At 39.0% G+C, this 18,376-nt stretch overlaps 1 protein-coding gene across 3 annotated transcripts in view; it reads right to left on the bottom strand.

Annotated features, from left to right (window-relative positions):
* The window catches only part of MBOAT2 (membrane bound O-acyltransferase domain containing 2), a 135,763-nt gene that overhangs the window by 7,293 nt on the left and 110,094 nt on the right, over positions 1-18,376 (bottom strand). For all 3 annotated transcript variants that reach the window (XR_002478239.2, XM_012438854.3, XM_064363831.1), the window contains 4 exons: positions 16,513-16,567; positions 11,294-11,477; positions 7,353-7,545; positions 2,748-2,851 (listed from right to left, as the gene is read on the bottom strand). Coding sequence is in view for 2 of the 3 variants with exons in the window: in XM_012438854.3 (XP_012294277.1) it covers positions 2,748-2,851; positions 7,353-7,545; positions 11,294-11,477; positions 16,513-16,567 (536 nt within the window). In the remaining variant the exon portion in view is untranslated. The remainder of the gene's footprint in view (positions 1-2,747; positions 2,852-7,352; positions 7,546-11,293; positions 11,478-16,512; positions 16,568-18,376) is intronic.

Here is an 18,376-nt window from a genome sequence, read left to right on the forward strand (position 1 = left end):
AATCTGGCCCTTCCTGAAACTGTTGTTCATAAAACCATAAACAAGGATGGGCGCAGTGGCTCATGCTGGTAATCCCAGCACTTTGCGAGGCGGGTGGATCGCATAAGGTCAAGTAGTTCGAGACTAGCCTGGCCAACATGGTGAAACGCCATCTCTACTAAAAATACAACAATTGGCCAGGTGTGGTGGCAGGTGACTGGAATCCCAGTTACTCGGGAGGCTGCGGCAGGAGAATCGCTTGAACCTGGGAGGCAGAGGTTGCAGTGAGCCAAAATCCCGCTACTGCAATCCAGCCTGGGCAACAGAATGACACTTCCTCTCAAAAAAAATAAATAAATAAAACCATAAATGATGCAGGCATTTGTGTCCTTCTCTTACTTGGTATCTCAGTGGCACTTAGCATTGATGACCATTTTTTCCTTCAGATAAATTAATTCCTTTCTTTACTTTTTCTTATGCCATGCACTATCAGCAGGGGTGATAGCGCCCCCGGGAGGATAAAAATTGGTTCTTAAGGGGCAAAAATATCTTTTTTTATGTATAAAGAATATATATATACATGCAGTAATATATCAATAGGTATACAGATACACTGTGTATCTGTAGTATTAAAATTTCAGGGGGGAAATTATTAGGAAAAGAGTGTCTTAATTAAAAGTCTCCTTAAGGTGTTAATAATAAACAAAAGGTTAGAAACACTGGTATATCCATCATTCAACTTCAACAATGACCAATTCCTCCCTCTCCTCCATTTTTATTGACAACACTGTTGTTAAGAATATTTCAAACCAAATACCAGACATCTTATTTCACCTGCAATTAGTTCAGAATGTACGTCCAATAAAGATTTTTTTAAAAAACCATGATCAGACAAAATTAACAATAATTCCTCAACATCATCTAAGCCCCCTTTGTATTCAAATATTCCTGATTATTTTAAAAGGCATTTTCCAGTTGGTTTGTCAATCAGGACCCCAAAAAAGGTTCATACAGTGCATTTGGCCAAAGCCTTTTTTAATCTGTAATAGCTTGGGTCGTATGTCCCAAAGAACTTCCCACTTTTGAACTGATCTGGTGTTTAATAGACTCTCTATAATACTCCACATCCCCTCTAAATTTAGAAGGATCTAGAGATCGATTCAGATTTGGCTATCTTGGCAAACTTCAGTGATGGCACTGCTTTTCTTATGGCATTCCATCTCTGGCACTTAATGTCTGACTGTCCACTTTCAGTAACATTAGGGCTCATCAGAGGGTCCAGCTTGACCCCTCCACCTCAAGTTTTGGTAATCTCTCCTATTTGGAATGATCCTTTTCACAGGCTAGCAAAACAATGGTTTTCTCTCTCTCTCTCTTTTTTTTTTTTTGAGACAGAGTTTTGCTCTGTCACCCAGGCTACAATGCAGTGGCACGATCACAGCTCACTGTAGCCTCCTGCTCCTGAATAGCTGGGACTACAGGTACTCACCACCACGCCCAGCTAGATTTTGTATTTTTCGTAAAGATGGAGTTTTGCCATGTTGCCCAGGCTAGTCTCAAACTCCTGAGCGCAAGCAATCTGCCTGCTTCAGCCTCCCAAAGTCCTGAAATTACAGGTGTGAGCCACTGTGCCCAGCTGGTTTTCTCCTTTTTTCTTCCTGGCTACTCCTGAATTGCCTTCCTTTGCCCAGCCTCTCAGTATTGGTGCTCCTTTAGACTCTCACCTCTTCTCATTCTCTCTTCCAGGGCTTGAACTGCCACATGCTGATAGTTCCCAGAATTCACTCTCAGGCTCAGGTGCCTCTGCTGAGTGTCTGACCATGATTTGCCTGGTGGACAACTCAGTAAGTCTGTGACTTGAAGATACTACCTGTCCCTTCAAACTTACATCTATTCTCCATTCTTTACCTAAGTGGAAGGTATCACCATAACCCTAGTTGTTTAAACCAGATTTCTGGGCCTGATTCATAACTCATTCTCTCTTGCTGATCCCAATCTATCACCAAGTTCTGCTGAGTCTCTTACTCAGCTATCCAATATATTTACATGTTTCTAGCCCCACTGGCAGTATGTTGCTAGGTCACCATCAACTTGTATTAACAAAACATCCTCCTAACAGAGATCTCTGCCTCTGGAGAGAAATACATTCTATATGCCAGATCCTTCTAAAACACCTATATGATCACCTCACTTGGCTATATATATAATCCATCCTTAGTGCCCCATTGCTCTTTTAAGAAAGTTCAAAACTCTTACATGGCTGTAAGAATGTGACTGCCTGGCATCCACTTTCCCAATCACCCTTCATGGCTCCCTAAACTACTAACCAACACGAGCTGCACACGTTCTCTCGGCCCCCAGGCTGCTCCCCCTACTTGGAGTGTCCGGCTGTCTCATACTTCTTTGGGACTCAGCTTAAGCACCATTTTCTTCAGGACTCTCTTCCCTCAAACACCTAAACGAAGAAGCTGGTGTTTCATGAACACCCACATCCCTTACCCCTCTCTGATCACCACCTATTTCACCTTACTCTGTAACCTCTAGGAAATTAAAGCTCCATGAGGAACTAAATTGTACCTATCTTATTCATTGTCTTCAGTGACTAAGGCACATAGTTGACAACCAATATATATTTGTTACATGAAAGAACGAGTGTTAATATTAAAGACCCTTCAATACCACTCCTAGAACATCACAGCATAACCTGTAAAAGCAAACTACAGTACTTAAAGTAAATATAGTAACTAATTTCTTAATGATTGACTCACCTCTATTTGTTGAATTCTCAAATTGGAAATTAAGTCCCAGCAAGCTGCTCCATTTTTGTCATATCCTCTAAAACCAAAGCCTGCAGCATTATTAATGGCATCAGCTATAGAAAACAAAATTTTTAAGAAAGTATTAATTATCTCCATAATAATCTACCATATTCTCCCAGAAGGTATATGTTATTACACCTTTTATTCTTAAACAGTAAAAGTAGATTTATTCTAATTTTTAGGTCAGAAACAATATCACGTACAATGAAAATAACACATCCAGGACAATTAGTCAATAAAACATGAGACATTATGAGTGAGTTGAGGGTAGGCGGAGTTTAAAAGCTGCTGAGGACCGATAGGTAAAGGCGAAGACTCATACAGGAAATGCTCCCCAACATGAGCTGTGCCAGTGGAATGAAGCAGAGTATGCTCGACCAGCTGCCAAGAAATTGCTAAGTGGATGTTTTGCCCTGGAAGCACCATGTTCTTTTTAATCATATATTTGAACTTTATTATAAACAATAATATATAAGTGAGGCACAATAGTTTCATTCCATTTTTTTTCTTTCTTGGTTCACCAGAACTTTATGTCTCCAGAATTTTAAAAAAATAGAGATAGGGTCTCCCTCTGTCACTGCCCAGGCTGGAGTGGTAGGTTTATAGCTCACTGCAGCCTTGAACTCTTAGGCTCAAGCAATGCTCCTGCCTCAGCCTCCTGAGTAGCTGGGACTGCAGGTGTGCATCATCATGCCTGGCTAATTTCTTTTTTTTTTTTTTTTTTTTTGTAAAGATAGAGTCTCACTATGTTGCCTAGGCTGGTCTCAAACTACTGGCCTCAGTTGATCTTCCTACCTTGGCCTCCCAAAGTGCTGGAATTTCAGGCATGAGCTACAGAACCCAACCCAGAATTTGTTTTCTAATCCTTTTCACCACAATGCTCAATTAGTCATTTTTGCTTCATGTAAGGGCTTGATTAAGCTGCAAAGAAAATTTCTGCCTCAAATGAGCCCTTTTCCAATCAACTTGAAAACTGTTTATGCTATTTGTATAATGACCAAAGAATAAACAAACTGAAATCCATCAAAGCCCAGCAAAATAATATGCCTATACGAACATGTATCTTGAAATTGTTTTATTGTTTATTAGTGTATTTTAGTACATCAAACCTTTTAAAAATTACACTTTGGGGGAAAAGAATAAACAAGATTTACTACTCTGTCAGATTTAATGAGGTCAGCCACCTTTGTTCAATTCACATAAATATGAGCCTTTAAGGTAAGCATAGTAACATATTCAACAGAATTAAAAGTAAACTCTATGAACCACATGGGCAGCATACCCATATAAATGGCTGCTGGGAACTCCCTCCCTCCAGCATGGTTGCCACCACTTCTGATTTGTTCATGCATTCACCCTCTCCATCTTTTTTAGCCTACTGTGATCTGAGAGCAATGAAACTCCTAACCACCTTCTCATTTGGCAACAAGATTGACTCAGGGTATGGCCAACAGCAACGAAATAAGAAGAGAACTGGGGAAATCAAACTGTGGGTGTCCATCTTCCATGTCCCTTGTCCCCCAATCTCCCTCCACAGACTCCGCCTAATCTTTACCCCAGGTAACGTAACTCCCAAGGGAGCTTCCAAGTTGCCATTATATAGAAATTTTCCAAGTAACTGACCATTAACATCAATTCAATCTGTCCCTACACGTGCTGTTTTTCAAACTTGAGTTAGAGGGAAAAAACTGCTCAGATCCCAATAAATCCTTTTTCTGAGATGATAAGAAGAAGAGGGCAGGGCCACAGGGCTGTGGAGACAAGAAACCTGATTCCTATTTGAGAACCCTGAATTAAGGAATTAAACACAATACAGTCTGCCTATCCACTAGCATCCATGAAATTATAATTTGAAAAATGTACATGTGGACACAAAAATCAGAAAGTAACTGTCCACATGATCCAGAATACATTCATACTATTATCTTAATTATTAACAAAATACAAAAACAAAATTAAAGAATTTTGGAACTGTTAGATTTCCCAAAAACAGATTTTTGAACCGCCAGAGATCATTAAATTCCAATTTCACAACCAAATGGACAGTTAAAAAAAGGTAATGGGGCGTAGATGAACATGGGCACATGCATGCTGAGCCACAGCTGGTTTCTCCACTGACAGAGTTGACACCTGAACTTCAGGGCTTAACCATTACTAGGACCTCAACCATTACTTGTGTTAAGACAGTACAGACACAGTGTAAGTATTTATTGAATGAAGTAACTTTACTGCCTTACAGATAAAAATTCTTAAAAATTCTTTAAATATAGTTCAACTTCAAATTGTCATTCATATATATTCTAATATGATTATTTCTTTAAGGAAGAATCAGGGAAAATGAATTAACTCACCTTTTCTTTGGTTTGTAAGTATGTAAAAATGCACAAGATTCATTTTTCAAACCAAATATTGGGGTTGGCGATAAGTATCCTAAGATTCATTTTAAGGTCATAATTGCAAACAAAAAATTAATGATGAATTTTCTTTTTTTTTTCTTTTTTTAAGGCAGGGTCTCACTCTGTCACCCAGGCTGGAGTGTAATGGTGTGATCACAGCTCACTGCAGCCTCAACTTCCCTGACTAAAGCAATCCTCCCACCTCAGACTCTTGAGTAGCTGGGACCACAGGTATGCACAACCACATCTAGCTAATTTAAAAAAACCACACCTAGCTAATATTTTTTTTTTGAAGAGATGGGGTCTTAACATGTTGCTCAGGCTGGTCTCAAACTCCTGGCCTCAAGTCATTCTCCTGCCTCAGCCTCTCAACGTGCTGGGATTACAGGCGTGAGCTACTGCTCCTGGCCTAATGATGAATCTTGTGTATTTTTACGTATTTACAGAGATTTTGTGATTTTTCTCAAAAGCCTTATAAATTCAATGACCTCATTCCATTTGATAGATTTTCAACAATAAGCTGTCCAACCAAATCCAAAAACATGCAGAACTCTTGTAATTCTATAAATCTAGTGATTCAACAAACAGGTCACAATTCTTATAAAACCCTAAAAGTACCAGGTGTTTGGGAAAGTTCTCAGTCTCAATTTAAAGTCAGAATTTAAGTAGTACAAGAATCTCATTTGATATTACTGATGTCTAAATTTGGCTACAATAAAAATGTTCAATCCTTAAAGAAATATTAGATTAAAATCCATAAGGTAACATTCTATTTTCATTGGCCATTAACTCACCAGGTTAAAGTAACTTTTAATGATACTATTATGCACACTTGTATGATGAAAGATTGAAAATAATGATTGATTCCAGCCTCAAACTGTATTTCATTGTAATCAAAATAAAACTGAGAGTAAAATGCCAAACCTAATTATCGCCCTCGTTTGGTTGATGTGTTTCTTCGTGCATTCATTCAAATATTCGTTGAGTACCAAATATAAACAAGGCAATCAGGACAATCATAAGAATAAAGGAGCTTACAATCTTGTGGGTGAGATAAAAAAGACAACACATACATAAAAGAGGTTTCAATTTATTCAATGAAGGAATTCTCTCTACTTCAGTTCAACCTTCAAAATGTGGCCAGAATTATCTTCTTCCGCCACAGGATCAGGCCATCAGGCTACCTGAAGCCTCTTGTGGCTCATTCTGCAGAGCAGGCAAAGCCCTGTGAAAGCCCATTTCACCTGAGCAGGTCCCTCCTACATGCCCCTGGTAACATCTGCCAGGGAAAGCGAGATAGCTCCATGTCTCCTTGCTCATAAGTGCAAAACTAGCCATTTTTCAATTGCTGAAATCACATTCAATCTTTCTGTTTTTGTTTTTGAGATGAAAGTCTCACTCTGTTGCTCAGGCTGGAGTGCAGTGGTACAATCATGGCTCGCTGCAGCCTCAGACTCCTAGGCTCAAGCGGTACTCCCACCCCAGACTCTCAAGTAGCCGGGACTACAGGTATACGCCACCAGGCCTAGTTGATTTTTAACAATTTTTTTGTAGAAACAGGGGTCTCACTATGTTGCCCAGGCTGGTCTTGAATTCATTTTTCAAACCAAATACTGGGGTTGGGGATCAGAAGTACCCTAAGTATCATTTTAATTGTCATAATTGCAAACAAAAAATTAATGATGAATCTCCTGGCATAACTGATAACCCCGTATCAGTGTGCCAATATCATTTTATTCACTTTGCTGATAAACTACTGATCATATTATACTTGGTTAACGTTCTATTTAACAGGTATGATAATGATAAGCTGAATACAATCATACTAAATTATAACCATCTGGAGAATAAGGACTATGTCATATACATAATAGTATCTATTCTGGCTAGCACTGAATCTAGAATACAATAGGCATTCAACAAATATCTGTTGTATTTTCATTGATCCATTGATTTTTATTTTGTATTATAATAAAATTGATTCTGTTTTTAGAATATCCTTACATTTGAACTGTGAGGTCTGTGTCTTCTACATAGATGACTAATTTTTTCCGATTGGTCTTTATGTATCCTCAAGAGGGCGCCCTGATAGCAATCTATCGACAAGGTAAGGCTGCTTCAACACAGACACAAAGAAGTCTATTTACATGTTACTTACCTAGCGTCCATGCAAAATAGTATTTGGGTCTGGCAGCCAAAAGAGAGATATATAGATAGATAATCTTTGTTGGCCATGAAGCTGTAGCTTGAAAATGCTCGTCAATGTTGTACTCCACAGGTAATGTTGTCGAGATGGTCAAGTGAAATAACAAGGACAGCCCGCAAACTAAGAGCTTCTGAATTACCGCAGTCTGAAAAGTGCAAGGCGAGACTTCATCAACTTTATCCATGCTCCTTTTAATTCATTCTATGTATTATCAACAGATTGATCTTCCTCAACATCAGTCCTACAATTCTTCTGGTCAAAATTCAAGAACTAAATTGCACTTGGCGTTTAAAGTTTTCCATAGTCTCATGGTATGAACTTTTCCAACTCTCTAAGTACTACCTAAGGGTTACTGCTCAACTCATACTAAAACCTCTATTTGTGTATTCAGAACTTTCGGGAAATCAAGAAATCTAAAAGCAAGCATTAGTGTATCAGTGTGAATGGAAGTCAATACAAAAAAAATAACTAATTACTTTTGGCAGTAAATTTTATATGGATAAATATATATAATATTTTTTCCATTGTGTCTTTTCTATATTTTCCAAATTCTAGGCATCTCATGGAAGTTATTTTTACAATAAACAATCTATGCATCTCTGTAAATCTGAAAGTTAACACAACTTTGTTCAAGAATAATAAAAACCAAAAGAGTTACACACCTGAGAAGAATAAAATGTGCATAAAAGACTGGTGAAAGAAGAGGCTATTCTTAGCAACACTGCGGTAAGGTTACATTACCAACTCAGGGTATTCTGTATTTTTACAACTCATGCTGTTTTTGTATTTGTAGAAGGCCAGAATATTTCAACTTCATTTGGTATAATAGAGATTATATAGGCTATGAAGAAAAAGAAACAAGCGGAGAAAAGGCTAGATCCAGATGAAGTATGCAACAAAATAACTGGATTTAGAAGTGATCCATACAGTAACCAAATAGTATTCAAATTAACTGAAGTAATTTATCAATGAAGTGCCACATTTTAACACTTTATGTAATAGTGCCAAAAGCATATGCCGGATGCACTGCACTTTTGGAAGCAATATTTTATGATTGGGCTGTTCCTGCAAGGTGGCACTCAGTGTTCAAGGACTCGTGCAGCAGCTGTTATTCTCGTTTTCCATTGTCGTTTAATAAAATAAGGCTACTTTTTCCTTAGTGCCTCCCAAATATCTTACGCTTACATTTGAATTATAAGATTTTAAAACAGTAGAGAAAAAATAGTAATTATAAATGAAGCAAAATGAAATAAATGGCCCCATATTTTAATTTTAAAATGAGGCATATCATTTTAGCAATATAATATGAAACCCGTAGCCACTAGACTATATGGTTTTGAAGTAGGGCAGGGATACGGTACTGCAATGAAAATGTAGAGAATACAAAGATAGCTGGTATCCCGAGAGGTGATATCCTCAACCCACTTCCCCTGCCCAGACCCAGAGTCCCAGCAGTCAAGTTTGTACGTCCTAGGCAGAATACTGAAGAATTCTTCACTCAAAAAAAAAAAAAAAAAATGAAGAGCCCCAGAGAAATGTCCTACATATGTCGTGACAGAGACTGCCAAGTGTTACCCGGGAGCCCTCCTTCCCCTCCTGCACAGAAAAAGAAATTTCTCTTGGTTGCTTGGAAGTCTAGCTAACGATGACACATCAGCGCCTATGGTACACCACACCCAAGTGTGGCTATGTGATTAGAGTCTGGCCAATAGGATGTGAGCAAAAGTAATCTATACAGGGAAGACGGAATGTGGATCTCTCACACCATGGGGGCCCCCATGTTATTAATGCACTGCTTACAGGTGAGTGTCCCACATGTAACATAAAAATAAATTTCTACTTTAAGTTCCTGTTATTTTGGTCCTTGTTTCAGCAGCCAAACCCATATCCTAACTGATGCGACGGAGGACAGGACAATGGAGAGGTCCCTGACAGAAGAGCCAGTGGGCTCCATGAGCATCCTTGGATCCCAATAATCTACATTTGGATCCCAATAATCTACATACTCCACTGATGCACAAGGAGCATCTAAATGCCATTTGAGGGACTTATTACTGACTATCACTATTTGACATTATAAAGTATATGCATGTAAAATTTAAATAAAATATATTATTAAAATGGTGGGAAAACACATTAAGAATATTTGCCATTATCAACAACCTCTGATTTAGGATGTCTATAACCCAAAAGAGGAAAATGACATTTTATGAGAGTAAAACCCATAAAAACTCAGTGAAGTAATAGAATATATACATGTGTATTATTCTTTGTCGAATTTGATTTACTACTATCACGTTTATAACATTTGATATTTTCAAGTATTTTACAAAATCGTTTGATCTTCATACAGTTCATTCTCCTTTTGCAGAGAGGGACTCATACACATTAAGCGATGTGCGGAAATGATTAGCCGAACTGGTCACTGAGAGTCCAGCACCTTGATTCCTAGGCTTTCATTCTCCTTCTAGCATTCTAGAATAAACTTCTAAGATGCTGTCTACAATTGTCTTTACTTTCTCTTACAGCAGGGAGACCACTAAAAGATTAAGTGGTCACCCTGGAGATACAAAATAGTCAATGAAAAGACACCAATTTCAAGTCTGGAATGCCACCCAGTTTGATATGACATTTCTCAACACTTAACCAGTAATAGAAAATATGAAGAGAAAAACACCATTTTGGTATAAAATACAATGAGCCACATGGTAGGAAAGAGGCAATAGACTATCTTTTGCGAAGGCAGGCACATTTCTACATTCACTCTTTGTTGCCCACACAGTGGAGGGTGGTAGATTTGCAGGATAAGGGAGGTCACCCCTTGCTCTAAACCCTACATTCAGGGAAAACACACTAGCCCCTTTCCTTCAATTCACAGACTTCCAGATTGGTCTCTTCTTTTTCATGGAAACTTTAGATTTTACCAGATGAAGTCTAACAGAAACTTAGCCTATACAGAGTATCAATGCCTTTCTTTATGAAGCAGTATCCCAGCAGTTTCAAGTACCCCAGTGGCTCAAAGAAAGTAAAAGTTATGTTTGGTTGTAAGGCAACTTAGCACAGACTTGGAACCAGATTGCACTAGTTTGAATTCCAGTTCTACTGCTAGCCTGGGAAATCTTGGTCAAACCACTTAGCCTCTGAGTCTTAGTTTCCTCATCTGTTAGATGGTGAGAAAAACAGTGCCTGCCTTGTACGACTGCTATGACGGAGGGCTGAAACAGAGGTGTGAGGTCCACACCACAGAGCCTGCCACACGGTGAGCACTGTCAAAGTGTTAGCTATTATTAATATCTTTATAATATTACTAATCTCTTCACTGTGGGAATAAGGAGCTGTTTTGTGGAAAAGGTGATATTTGAAGTAGGCCTTTAAAGGAAAGAAAGATTTCAACTGGCAATAATTAAGAAGAGGAGGGGGCAAGCAAAAAAGAAATGGAGGATACAGAGTGTTTACAATCTGCTGGAACACAAGGCAGAGGTTAAGACAGTCAGACAGAAAGAGGGAGGGAGGGAGGGGAGGAGGGAGGGGGGAGAGTTGGAAGGAGGGAGGGAGGGAGGGAGGGAGGAGGGAGGGTGGGCCTGGAAAATCATTAGGCTGGCCAATTCCATAATAATAGCTTTCTTGTAAAATTCCCTGTAACTATAAAGCATTATTCTCACGAAGGAATTCAGCACATACTTTCTGAAGTGACTTTATTTATGTTCTTTAATCATGACTGTACTTCTACTAGATATCACCATTAAGTAACAGTATGAAGAGTCATTTACCTTGAAAAGTATTTTTAAAGAAATACATGGATAAGTTCGAAACGTGAAAATATTTGTAACTTTAAATAAATAAGACTAACCAATACATGCTATGAAGGTTCTAGACAAATCTCATGACCTTACATTTGGAGATGGCTCTGTTCTTTCAGACTGTATCTCTTCTTTTCCATTTTCACCTGATTGTGTCATATGGTATGATCTGCCTTCAATGAAAGTAATGTAGTCTTTGTAAGAGCAGAGTGGGCCTGCCAGGATCCCCATGAAGTTACAGTTGTAACTCAAATACTCCAGTAGGCTTGGCATGCGCCTGCAATGAAAAGACATGCAACCAGTAAGATGCAGTGTAAGCTTTCAGAACATCTGATAGAATAATCATCCACCTCACTGTTCCCCATTTCCAAAATAAGACAAGCTTTAATTTTCATTTGCACCCACACAACAAAAATTTTCAGGCTCAGGACACAGTCATGCTTAACAGTGTGTCTAAATAAGAGCTTATTTACAGATCCTTATGGGCAAATATGAAGGTTTCGACTTAGATTTCTCATGATGAAACAAATCAAAGACAGGTGCACTATCCATAAAGTGCTGTCTCTTCCCAGGCAATCATTTGCTCTTGTAACAAACACATGCTGTACAACATGTGCCCCACATGCTCCAGGGCCTGGATACAGCAGGAAACAAACAGAAGACAATCCTACATCCACATGGCTTGCATACCAGTTGCAGAAAGCAATAATAAAATATATGAAAAATATTTTCAGAGACGCTAAGTGCTACAAAAAGAAGGAACTCTTTTACGATATTAAGAAGTCAGGGAAAGCCTCTCTGGTAAGGTGACATTTGAACAGAAACCAGAAAAAAGTGACAGGAATAACGTGGATAGGGATTCCAGGCAGAGGGAATGATGTGTGAGGACCCCTGAGCTGGGCATGCCTGGCAGCAAGGAGACCATGGGACTGAAGCAGAGTGGTCCCAGGAGAGGAAGTAGGAGCAGGGCAGACAGCTGAGCTGAACCAGACAGGGCCTGCCTTACTAGCCATGGCAGGGACTTTAGATTTTATTCTGACTTAAATGAAAAAACATAGCAGGGTTTTAAAAGACCTATGGCTGAAAACACATCACTCCAGCCCACGTGTGGGGCTCCTGCAGTCTCCAGGCAGGAGGTGACGATGGCTGGAGGAGGGGGCAGACGCTCTGCACGTGTCCTGGCAGTGGAGCCTGAAGGCTGCTGAGGCATTGGCTATGGGGTGGAAGAGAAAAGGGAGTCAAGAATGTCTCAAAACATTTTTAATTCCACTCCTTAGAGGTCTGTCCAAATGATACATGGTACCTACAGGTAACAGGGTGAAAACAGTTAGTTAATACAAGAGACTGTTTAGACTATTTATGTTATCATATAAATGAATAAGGAGTGTATATTTAAAAAAAAAAACAAAAAAAACCCAGTTCCATTAAGAAAGTCTACTGTCAATTATAAGCCATCACAAAGAAACCACAACTGCACCTGAGCACAGCAGGCAGGCTTCTTGAACATGTCACAGTCCCTCCTCCTCTCTGAATAGGATAAGCTATCTCCTTAAAATATACAAACACTCTTGTGGACAAGAGAGGTTGAGAGAATACCCTCATAACAGTATGTATTTTTTTTAAAAAAATTTAAGAGATAGGTCTTGTTATGTTGCCCAGGCTGAACTCAAACTCCTGAGCTCAAGCAATCCTTCTGCCTTGGCCTCCTGAGTAGCTGGGATGACAGGCACTCACCACCTTGCCTAGCTTAGCATATATTATTTTTCTTTGAGAAATTACATAGAACAAAATAGTGATTCCTGCCCATCTGATACTATCTAGGTTACCACTCAGCCAAAACTACTTTTCTAACTTTTCCAGAATTATTTTTCCACTTTTAAAAATGTCTTGAACCTTAAGTATTTTCTTTTCAGGGCTTGAAATTGATGACAGAAAGTGTTTTTGGCAGATTTTCTCTTTTAGTTATTTCTATTTAATGATGAAACAGCATGCCTTTTCACTGTATCAAAGACGGGGGTAAGTACCCTGCAGTCACAAGGGTACAAAAGAACTCCTTGTACTCCAGCAACAGAGTTTCATTCTCAATACCAATTATTTTAACACCAAGTCAACTATGTATCACCATTAGCAAGGACAGGAGGAGGTTCTTAACCATGAAACTTGCTTAAGTAATTTTTGGCTCCACTGTCATATCAAACAACAAGTCATTTTAGGTACTGAAGTAAATTACTACACTTGTTTATAAAATCAGAAATTAAATTTAATTGTAATGCATAATATCAAATAAAAGATTGATTGATTCATTCATTCATTCCATTGATAATTATTTGATATCAACTATGGCTGTCTCAAGTTTGGGCTTCTCCTTGTGGAATTATTGACACTTTGGACCCCTAGTTCTCTGTTGTGGGCTCCTCCTGCACACTGCAGGGTGTTTAGCAGCGCCCCCTAGGCGCTACCCACCAGATGTCAGTAACACCACCCCCTGAGCAGTAACAACCAAAAATGTCTGACTCTTGGAGGCAAAATCACTCCAAATAATGAATCAAAACTTAGATAACGGGGACAATAAATGAGACAAAGTTCTTGTCCTCAATGACCTTACATTGAGGGGCAGGGAGAGGGACAATTAAAACAAATGTCTTGTATAGCATCAGACAGTAATACTTACTATTGAAGAAAACAAAGCAGAGCAAAGGGACAGAAAGCGATGGCAGGAAGGGAGGGGTATTTTTGATAGAGTGGTTTGCACAGTAAAGAATGGATGGAGTGAGGAAGCGTGGGCGAGCTCTGGGCTCTCGTTGGACCTTATATGCTGTGGCCAGGGGTTTGTAATTCTATTCTAAATTACAGGGGAAGCCACTGGAGGATTTTCATCATGGGAGGGGAATAATATAATCCAATGCACATTAAAAGCTTCTCTGGCCGCTAGCTGAAAAGTAGGCTGCACAGGGGATGGGAGAAAATAGGGATGCCAGGTAGGAAAGCTCCCACAGCAGACCAAGTAGAAAATGAGGGTTTGTGCTGGGATGTGACCTGTGGAAGTGGTGAAAATCAGTCAGATCAGAGATGAATTTTACAGGAAGGGCTAACTTAACTTGCTGGTGAAGTGTATTTGCTATAAGAAAAGGGAAGTCCCCCCAAGCCACCAGTGATAATGCCACTGTTACTAACTAAGTAGGTGATAATGGTGGAGGAACAGATGTGGAGGAGGAAGGAAGAGGGAAACAAATTAGAAGTTCTGTTTTGAACATGTTCAGTTTGAGCTGCCTGTCACTATCCATGTAGAGACCTTAAAACGGCAGTTGGATAAATGAGGCTGGAGCTGAGGGGACAGGATTGTGCGGGAATATAAATTTAGAAGACTTCAAACACGAAGATGGTATTTAAAGTCAATGGATGTGACCACCTGGAGAAAATGGAGAGGTCCAGGTCTGAGTCCTGGAATACAGCAGGTTATTCCTGTGGTAAGGCAGAAGCAGGGTCAGAGGATTCAGAAGAAGAAAGAGAAAGAGCCAGTGAGGGAGGAGAAAAAGGGAAAGAATGGAGTGTCCTGGAAGGAAGTGAAGAAGGTATTTCAGAAGAGTGGCCAGCTGGCCAGTGCTGTTGAGGTTCAGCATCATGCAAACAGGCTGACAATGAAATTGGCCAAGACTAAGAGCGATCTTGAGAGAATGATTTCAGACCAAGAATAGGGACAAATACCTTAATGCAGGGGGTTGAGGAGAGAATGGGAAGGACACTGAATGTCGACAAAGCCTTCAAGAAGTGCTCTTCTAAAGGAGTGTGCAATAACGGGGTGATGGCTAGAAAGGAATGAGAGGTGCCATCAGTTTGTTCTGTTCAGGTGGTGGGGATGGCCCAACGGAGAGGGAGAAATCGGTGAGTGAACAGACAGGAGTAACTGACATAGCAAAATCCTTGAGAAGGAAGTGGACTCTGTGCCACAGTGAGAAGCTGGCCTTAGATTATGGACAGCTAGTATTTGATACCAGGAAAGAAGGCAGAGCACTGTGTTAGAGATTCAGGCATCATTGTAGATTTGGTGGTTGCAGAATCAAAGTAGGATTGCTTTTTTTTTCTCTCCAAAAAATAAAATTTTGCTACCAACATAAGTAGCGGGGACAGAGTGTTAAAAGTCTGGGAGAAAGGGGAATATATCATCTTAGGAGAGTGTGGGAAACGACTGGACTAAGGAAATGTGATCGAGCCACTGGCAATACTAAGAATCCTAATTTTAAATTTGGAGTAACAAATTCAAAATGAGTCCAGTCAGCAAGAAGATGTTTTTCCACTCAGCTTTCTTCCACTGTTCAGGTAGGTGGAGAGGTTGGGTTACCTAGGTCTGGGGATTTGCTCTCTCGATGTGAAAGGCACGGGGGAAATGGGGGCTGAGTATAAATGAGTAGCTACTGGGATAGCCCAAGGGCTCCTAAAGATCAAAGAACCCAGACCAAATTAACCTCTAGTCAGAAAAGTATACTCAAGTGTGTATTTATTGCTATATAAAGACTGATTATAGAGGATATCAGAATAGAACATTTTTAAAGATGGGGAAATTATAAAAAGATCCCTAAGACATGGGGATCAAAGATGAATGAATACTTAGTGTAGTTCTAAATAATATCACAGACAATCTCATTCTTCTAGCAGTTACGCACTTATTCATTCTAGATTTAGAAACAAGGTAATCCACAGATAATTTTTCTTTAAGTGTAATGCGTATTCCATCTCAAATTATTTTAGGTTGAGATGGACCCTGTGAAATTAAGCCACTCCTTAGATTAGTCATCAGAGTGCCTTCAATAAAGGAAGTAGAAGACTATCCCAGATGAATTCCTCAAATAATAATGAGAATTATCTGACTGGTTCTTTATTATTTCAAAATATGGTATCTATGTGCTATATTAATGCATTACATCTTAGCCCAGTACCTGCCATCAAGTTATTGGCCTGTAAATGGTACCTGCAACTACTACCAGTAATTACTAGATGGTAGACATGAATACGATACTATCCTCCTGTCTTCAAGGAACTCAGAGTCTCACAGGGACAAAAACTAGCAGCTAGCCTCATGGCCCACAGGAGTCATACATGTACAACCACATGGGCAGGGTGCTGCAGGAGCCTTAGAGGGGATACCCAGTCCCACCCAGCAGGCTTTGGCAGGAGGGAGGTGCGTGGAGGGAGTGAGGCTTGATTTTCAGAAATAAGTACCTCTAGAAGGACTAGTGAGCCTCAGCCACAGGAGGAATGTGGGTCCTAGGCAGAGGCGCGGGAAGCATGACAGGATACGATGCAAAGGCACGTACCTTACAGCTAAATCCCTCTGTGAGGAAGTCAGTTCTTCATCCTTCCGAAACATCCCTGAGAAACAAAAATAGGTACTTTTGTCAATTAAGATTTCTCCCAAAATGGCATTTTTGCCCATGCACACTTTCATTACTTTCCTCATTTGAAATTCATGCTATTATAGTCCCAATTTTGATATAATGACTATTCCATTCCTTCTTATGGCAACACAGGCTCAATCATGTGAAAAGTCTATAAAATAACACATGGTTGGTCATCTGACTCGACTCTAAGGGAAGTTATAATTAAAGTAAAGAATTCCCAAATGCTGGCACTTTTTAAATTATAATGTTATTGTCCTTAACTGTAAATGCTATGACTTTTCAAAAAGGGCCACTACAATTTTTCTATTAATGGATAACTTAAATGACTACACATTAGTACTATAAACTAGAAGCTCAACATAAAGCATGGAGCAATTTCCTTACTCTTCATGACTCCAATGCATGAAAACCAAACTCAAATACATGATCTTTATCCATCTATTTACTTTCTCTTCAAAGAAGAGGATATATTATTTAAGATTACACATCAACTTACTAGATCCATATGCTTTGAAAATATATATACCTCAAATCCAATCTGAAGACTAAAGGGGAACTAAATTAAAAAGCAAACAGCAACATTAATATTAATAAATTAATATTAATAAAGTATTAATATTCCCCAAAGAAACAAAGCTAAAGCAATTAAAAAACACTGAAATAGACAAAACTAAAAACATGAAAAGACAAATCATAAAAGAAATACATGTAGCCAACTAATGTGAAATGTTAATTTCATGATTAATAACATTTTTATTATAAACCATCAAATGCACATTAAAAGAGTAAGATGCCATTTTCACTTATAAGTATGCAGAAAGTTTAAAGGGCTCTTACTCATATTGTACAATCTAAATTATGTAAAACACACATTTTATGTATTTTATATGTATATAATACAAAGATGAGAAGAAAATAATTACTGCCTTAAAATGTCTCAGAAACTATTCTACGCACTGAGGAAAGAGCAGAGGGAAAACAAAATCCCTGCTTTTATAGCACTTATAGTCTAGTAGGGAGACAGAAGATAAACAAATAAATGAGCTACCAAGAGGAACTCACATCATCTTTCTGTAAATCTGTATAGCAAACACTTTAGATATCTTTCTACCCTCTATTCCTAAAACTCTAGCCCTAAGGAAATATCTGAAGGTGTGGTTCAAGATATATGACAGGGATCATCACAAGTTTACACATAATAGCAAAAAAAAAAAAAAGTAGCAACCTATATATGCTACAATTGAAGAATGGGAATATATTATACATTCCACTTTTGACAATTATGTAAAAAGAAAACTATGCCTCATAAGACGGTAAAGGAAATATTAATAAAAAAACAAGGGACCAGGCGCAGTGGCTCACACCTGTAATCCCAGCACTTTGGGAGGCCAAGGCAGCTGAATCACCTGAGGTCAGGAGTTTGAGACCAGCTTGGCCAACATAGTGAAATCTTGTCTCTACTTTAAAAAAAAAAAAAAAAATTAGCCAGGCATGGTGGTGCGTGCCTAGAATCCCAACTACTCAGGAGGCTGAGGCATGAGAATCGCTTGGATCTGGGAAGTAGAGGTTGCAGTGGGCTGGGACTCTGCCTGAAAAAAAGAAGAAGAAGAAGAAGGAGATCTGGCTCTGAGGATTGTTTGGGGAGGGATACAGAAGATTATTTTTTTCTTCGTATTTCCAATTCATGTTTTTCAAATTTTCCTCAATGACCACATACCTACTTTTTATAATCAGGAGGAAAAAAAAAAAAACACTTTTAAAAAAAGATGATCAAAGATGA

The sequence above is a fragment of the Aotus nancymaae genome, unplaced genomic scaffold (assembly GCF_030222135.1).
Source record: "Aotus nancymaae isolate 86718 unplaced genomic scaffold, 86718_ANA_hifiasm-v0.15.2.pri h1tg000057l, whole genome shotgun sequence".
NCBI lineage: Eukaryota > Metazoa > Chordata > Mammalia > Primates > Aotidae > Aotus > Aotus nancymaae.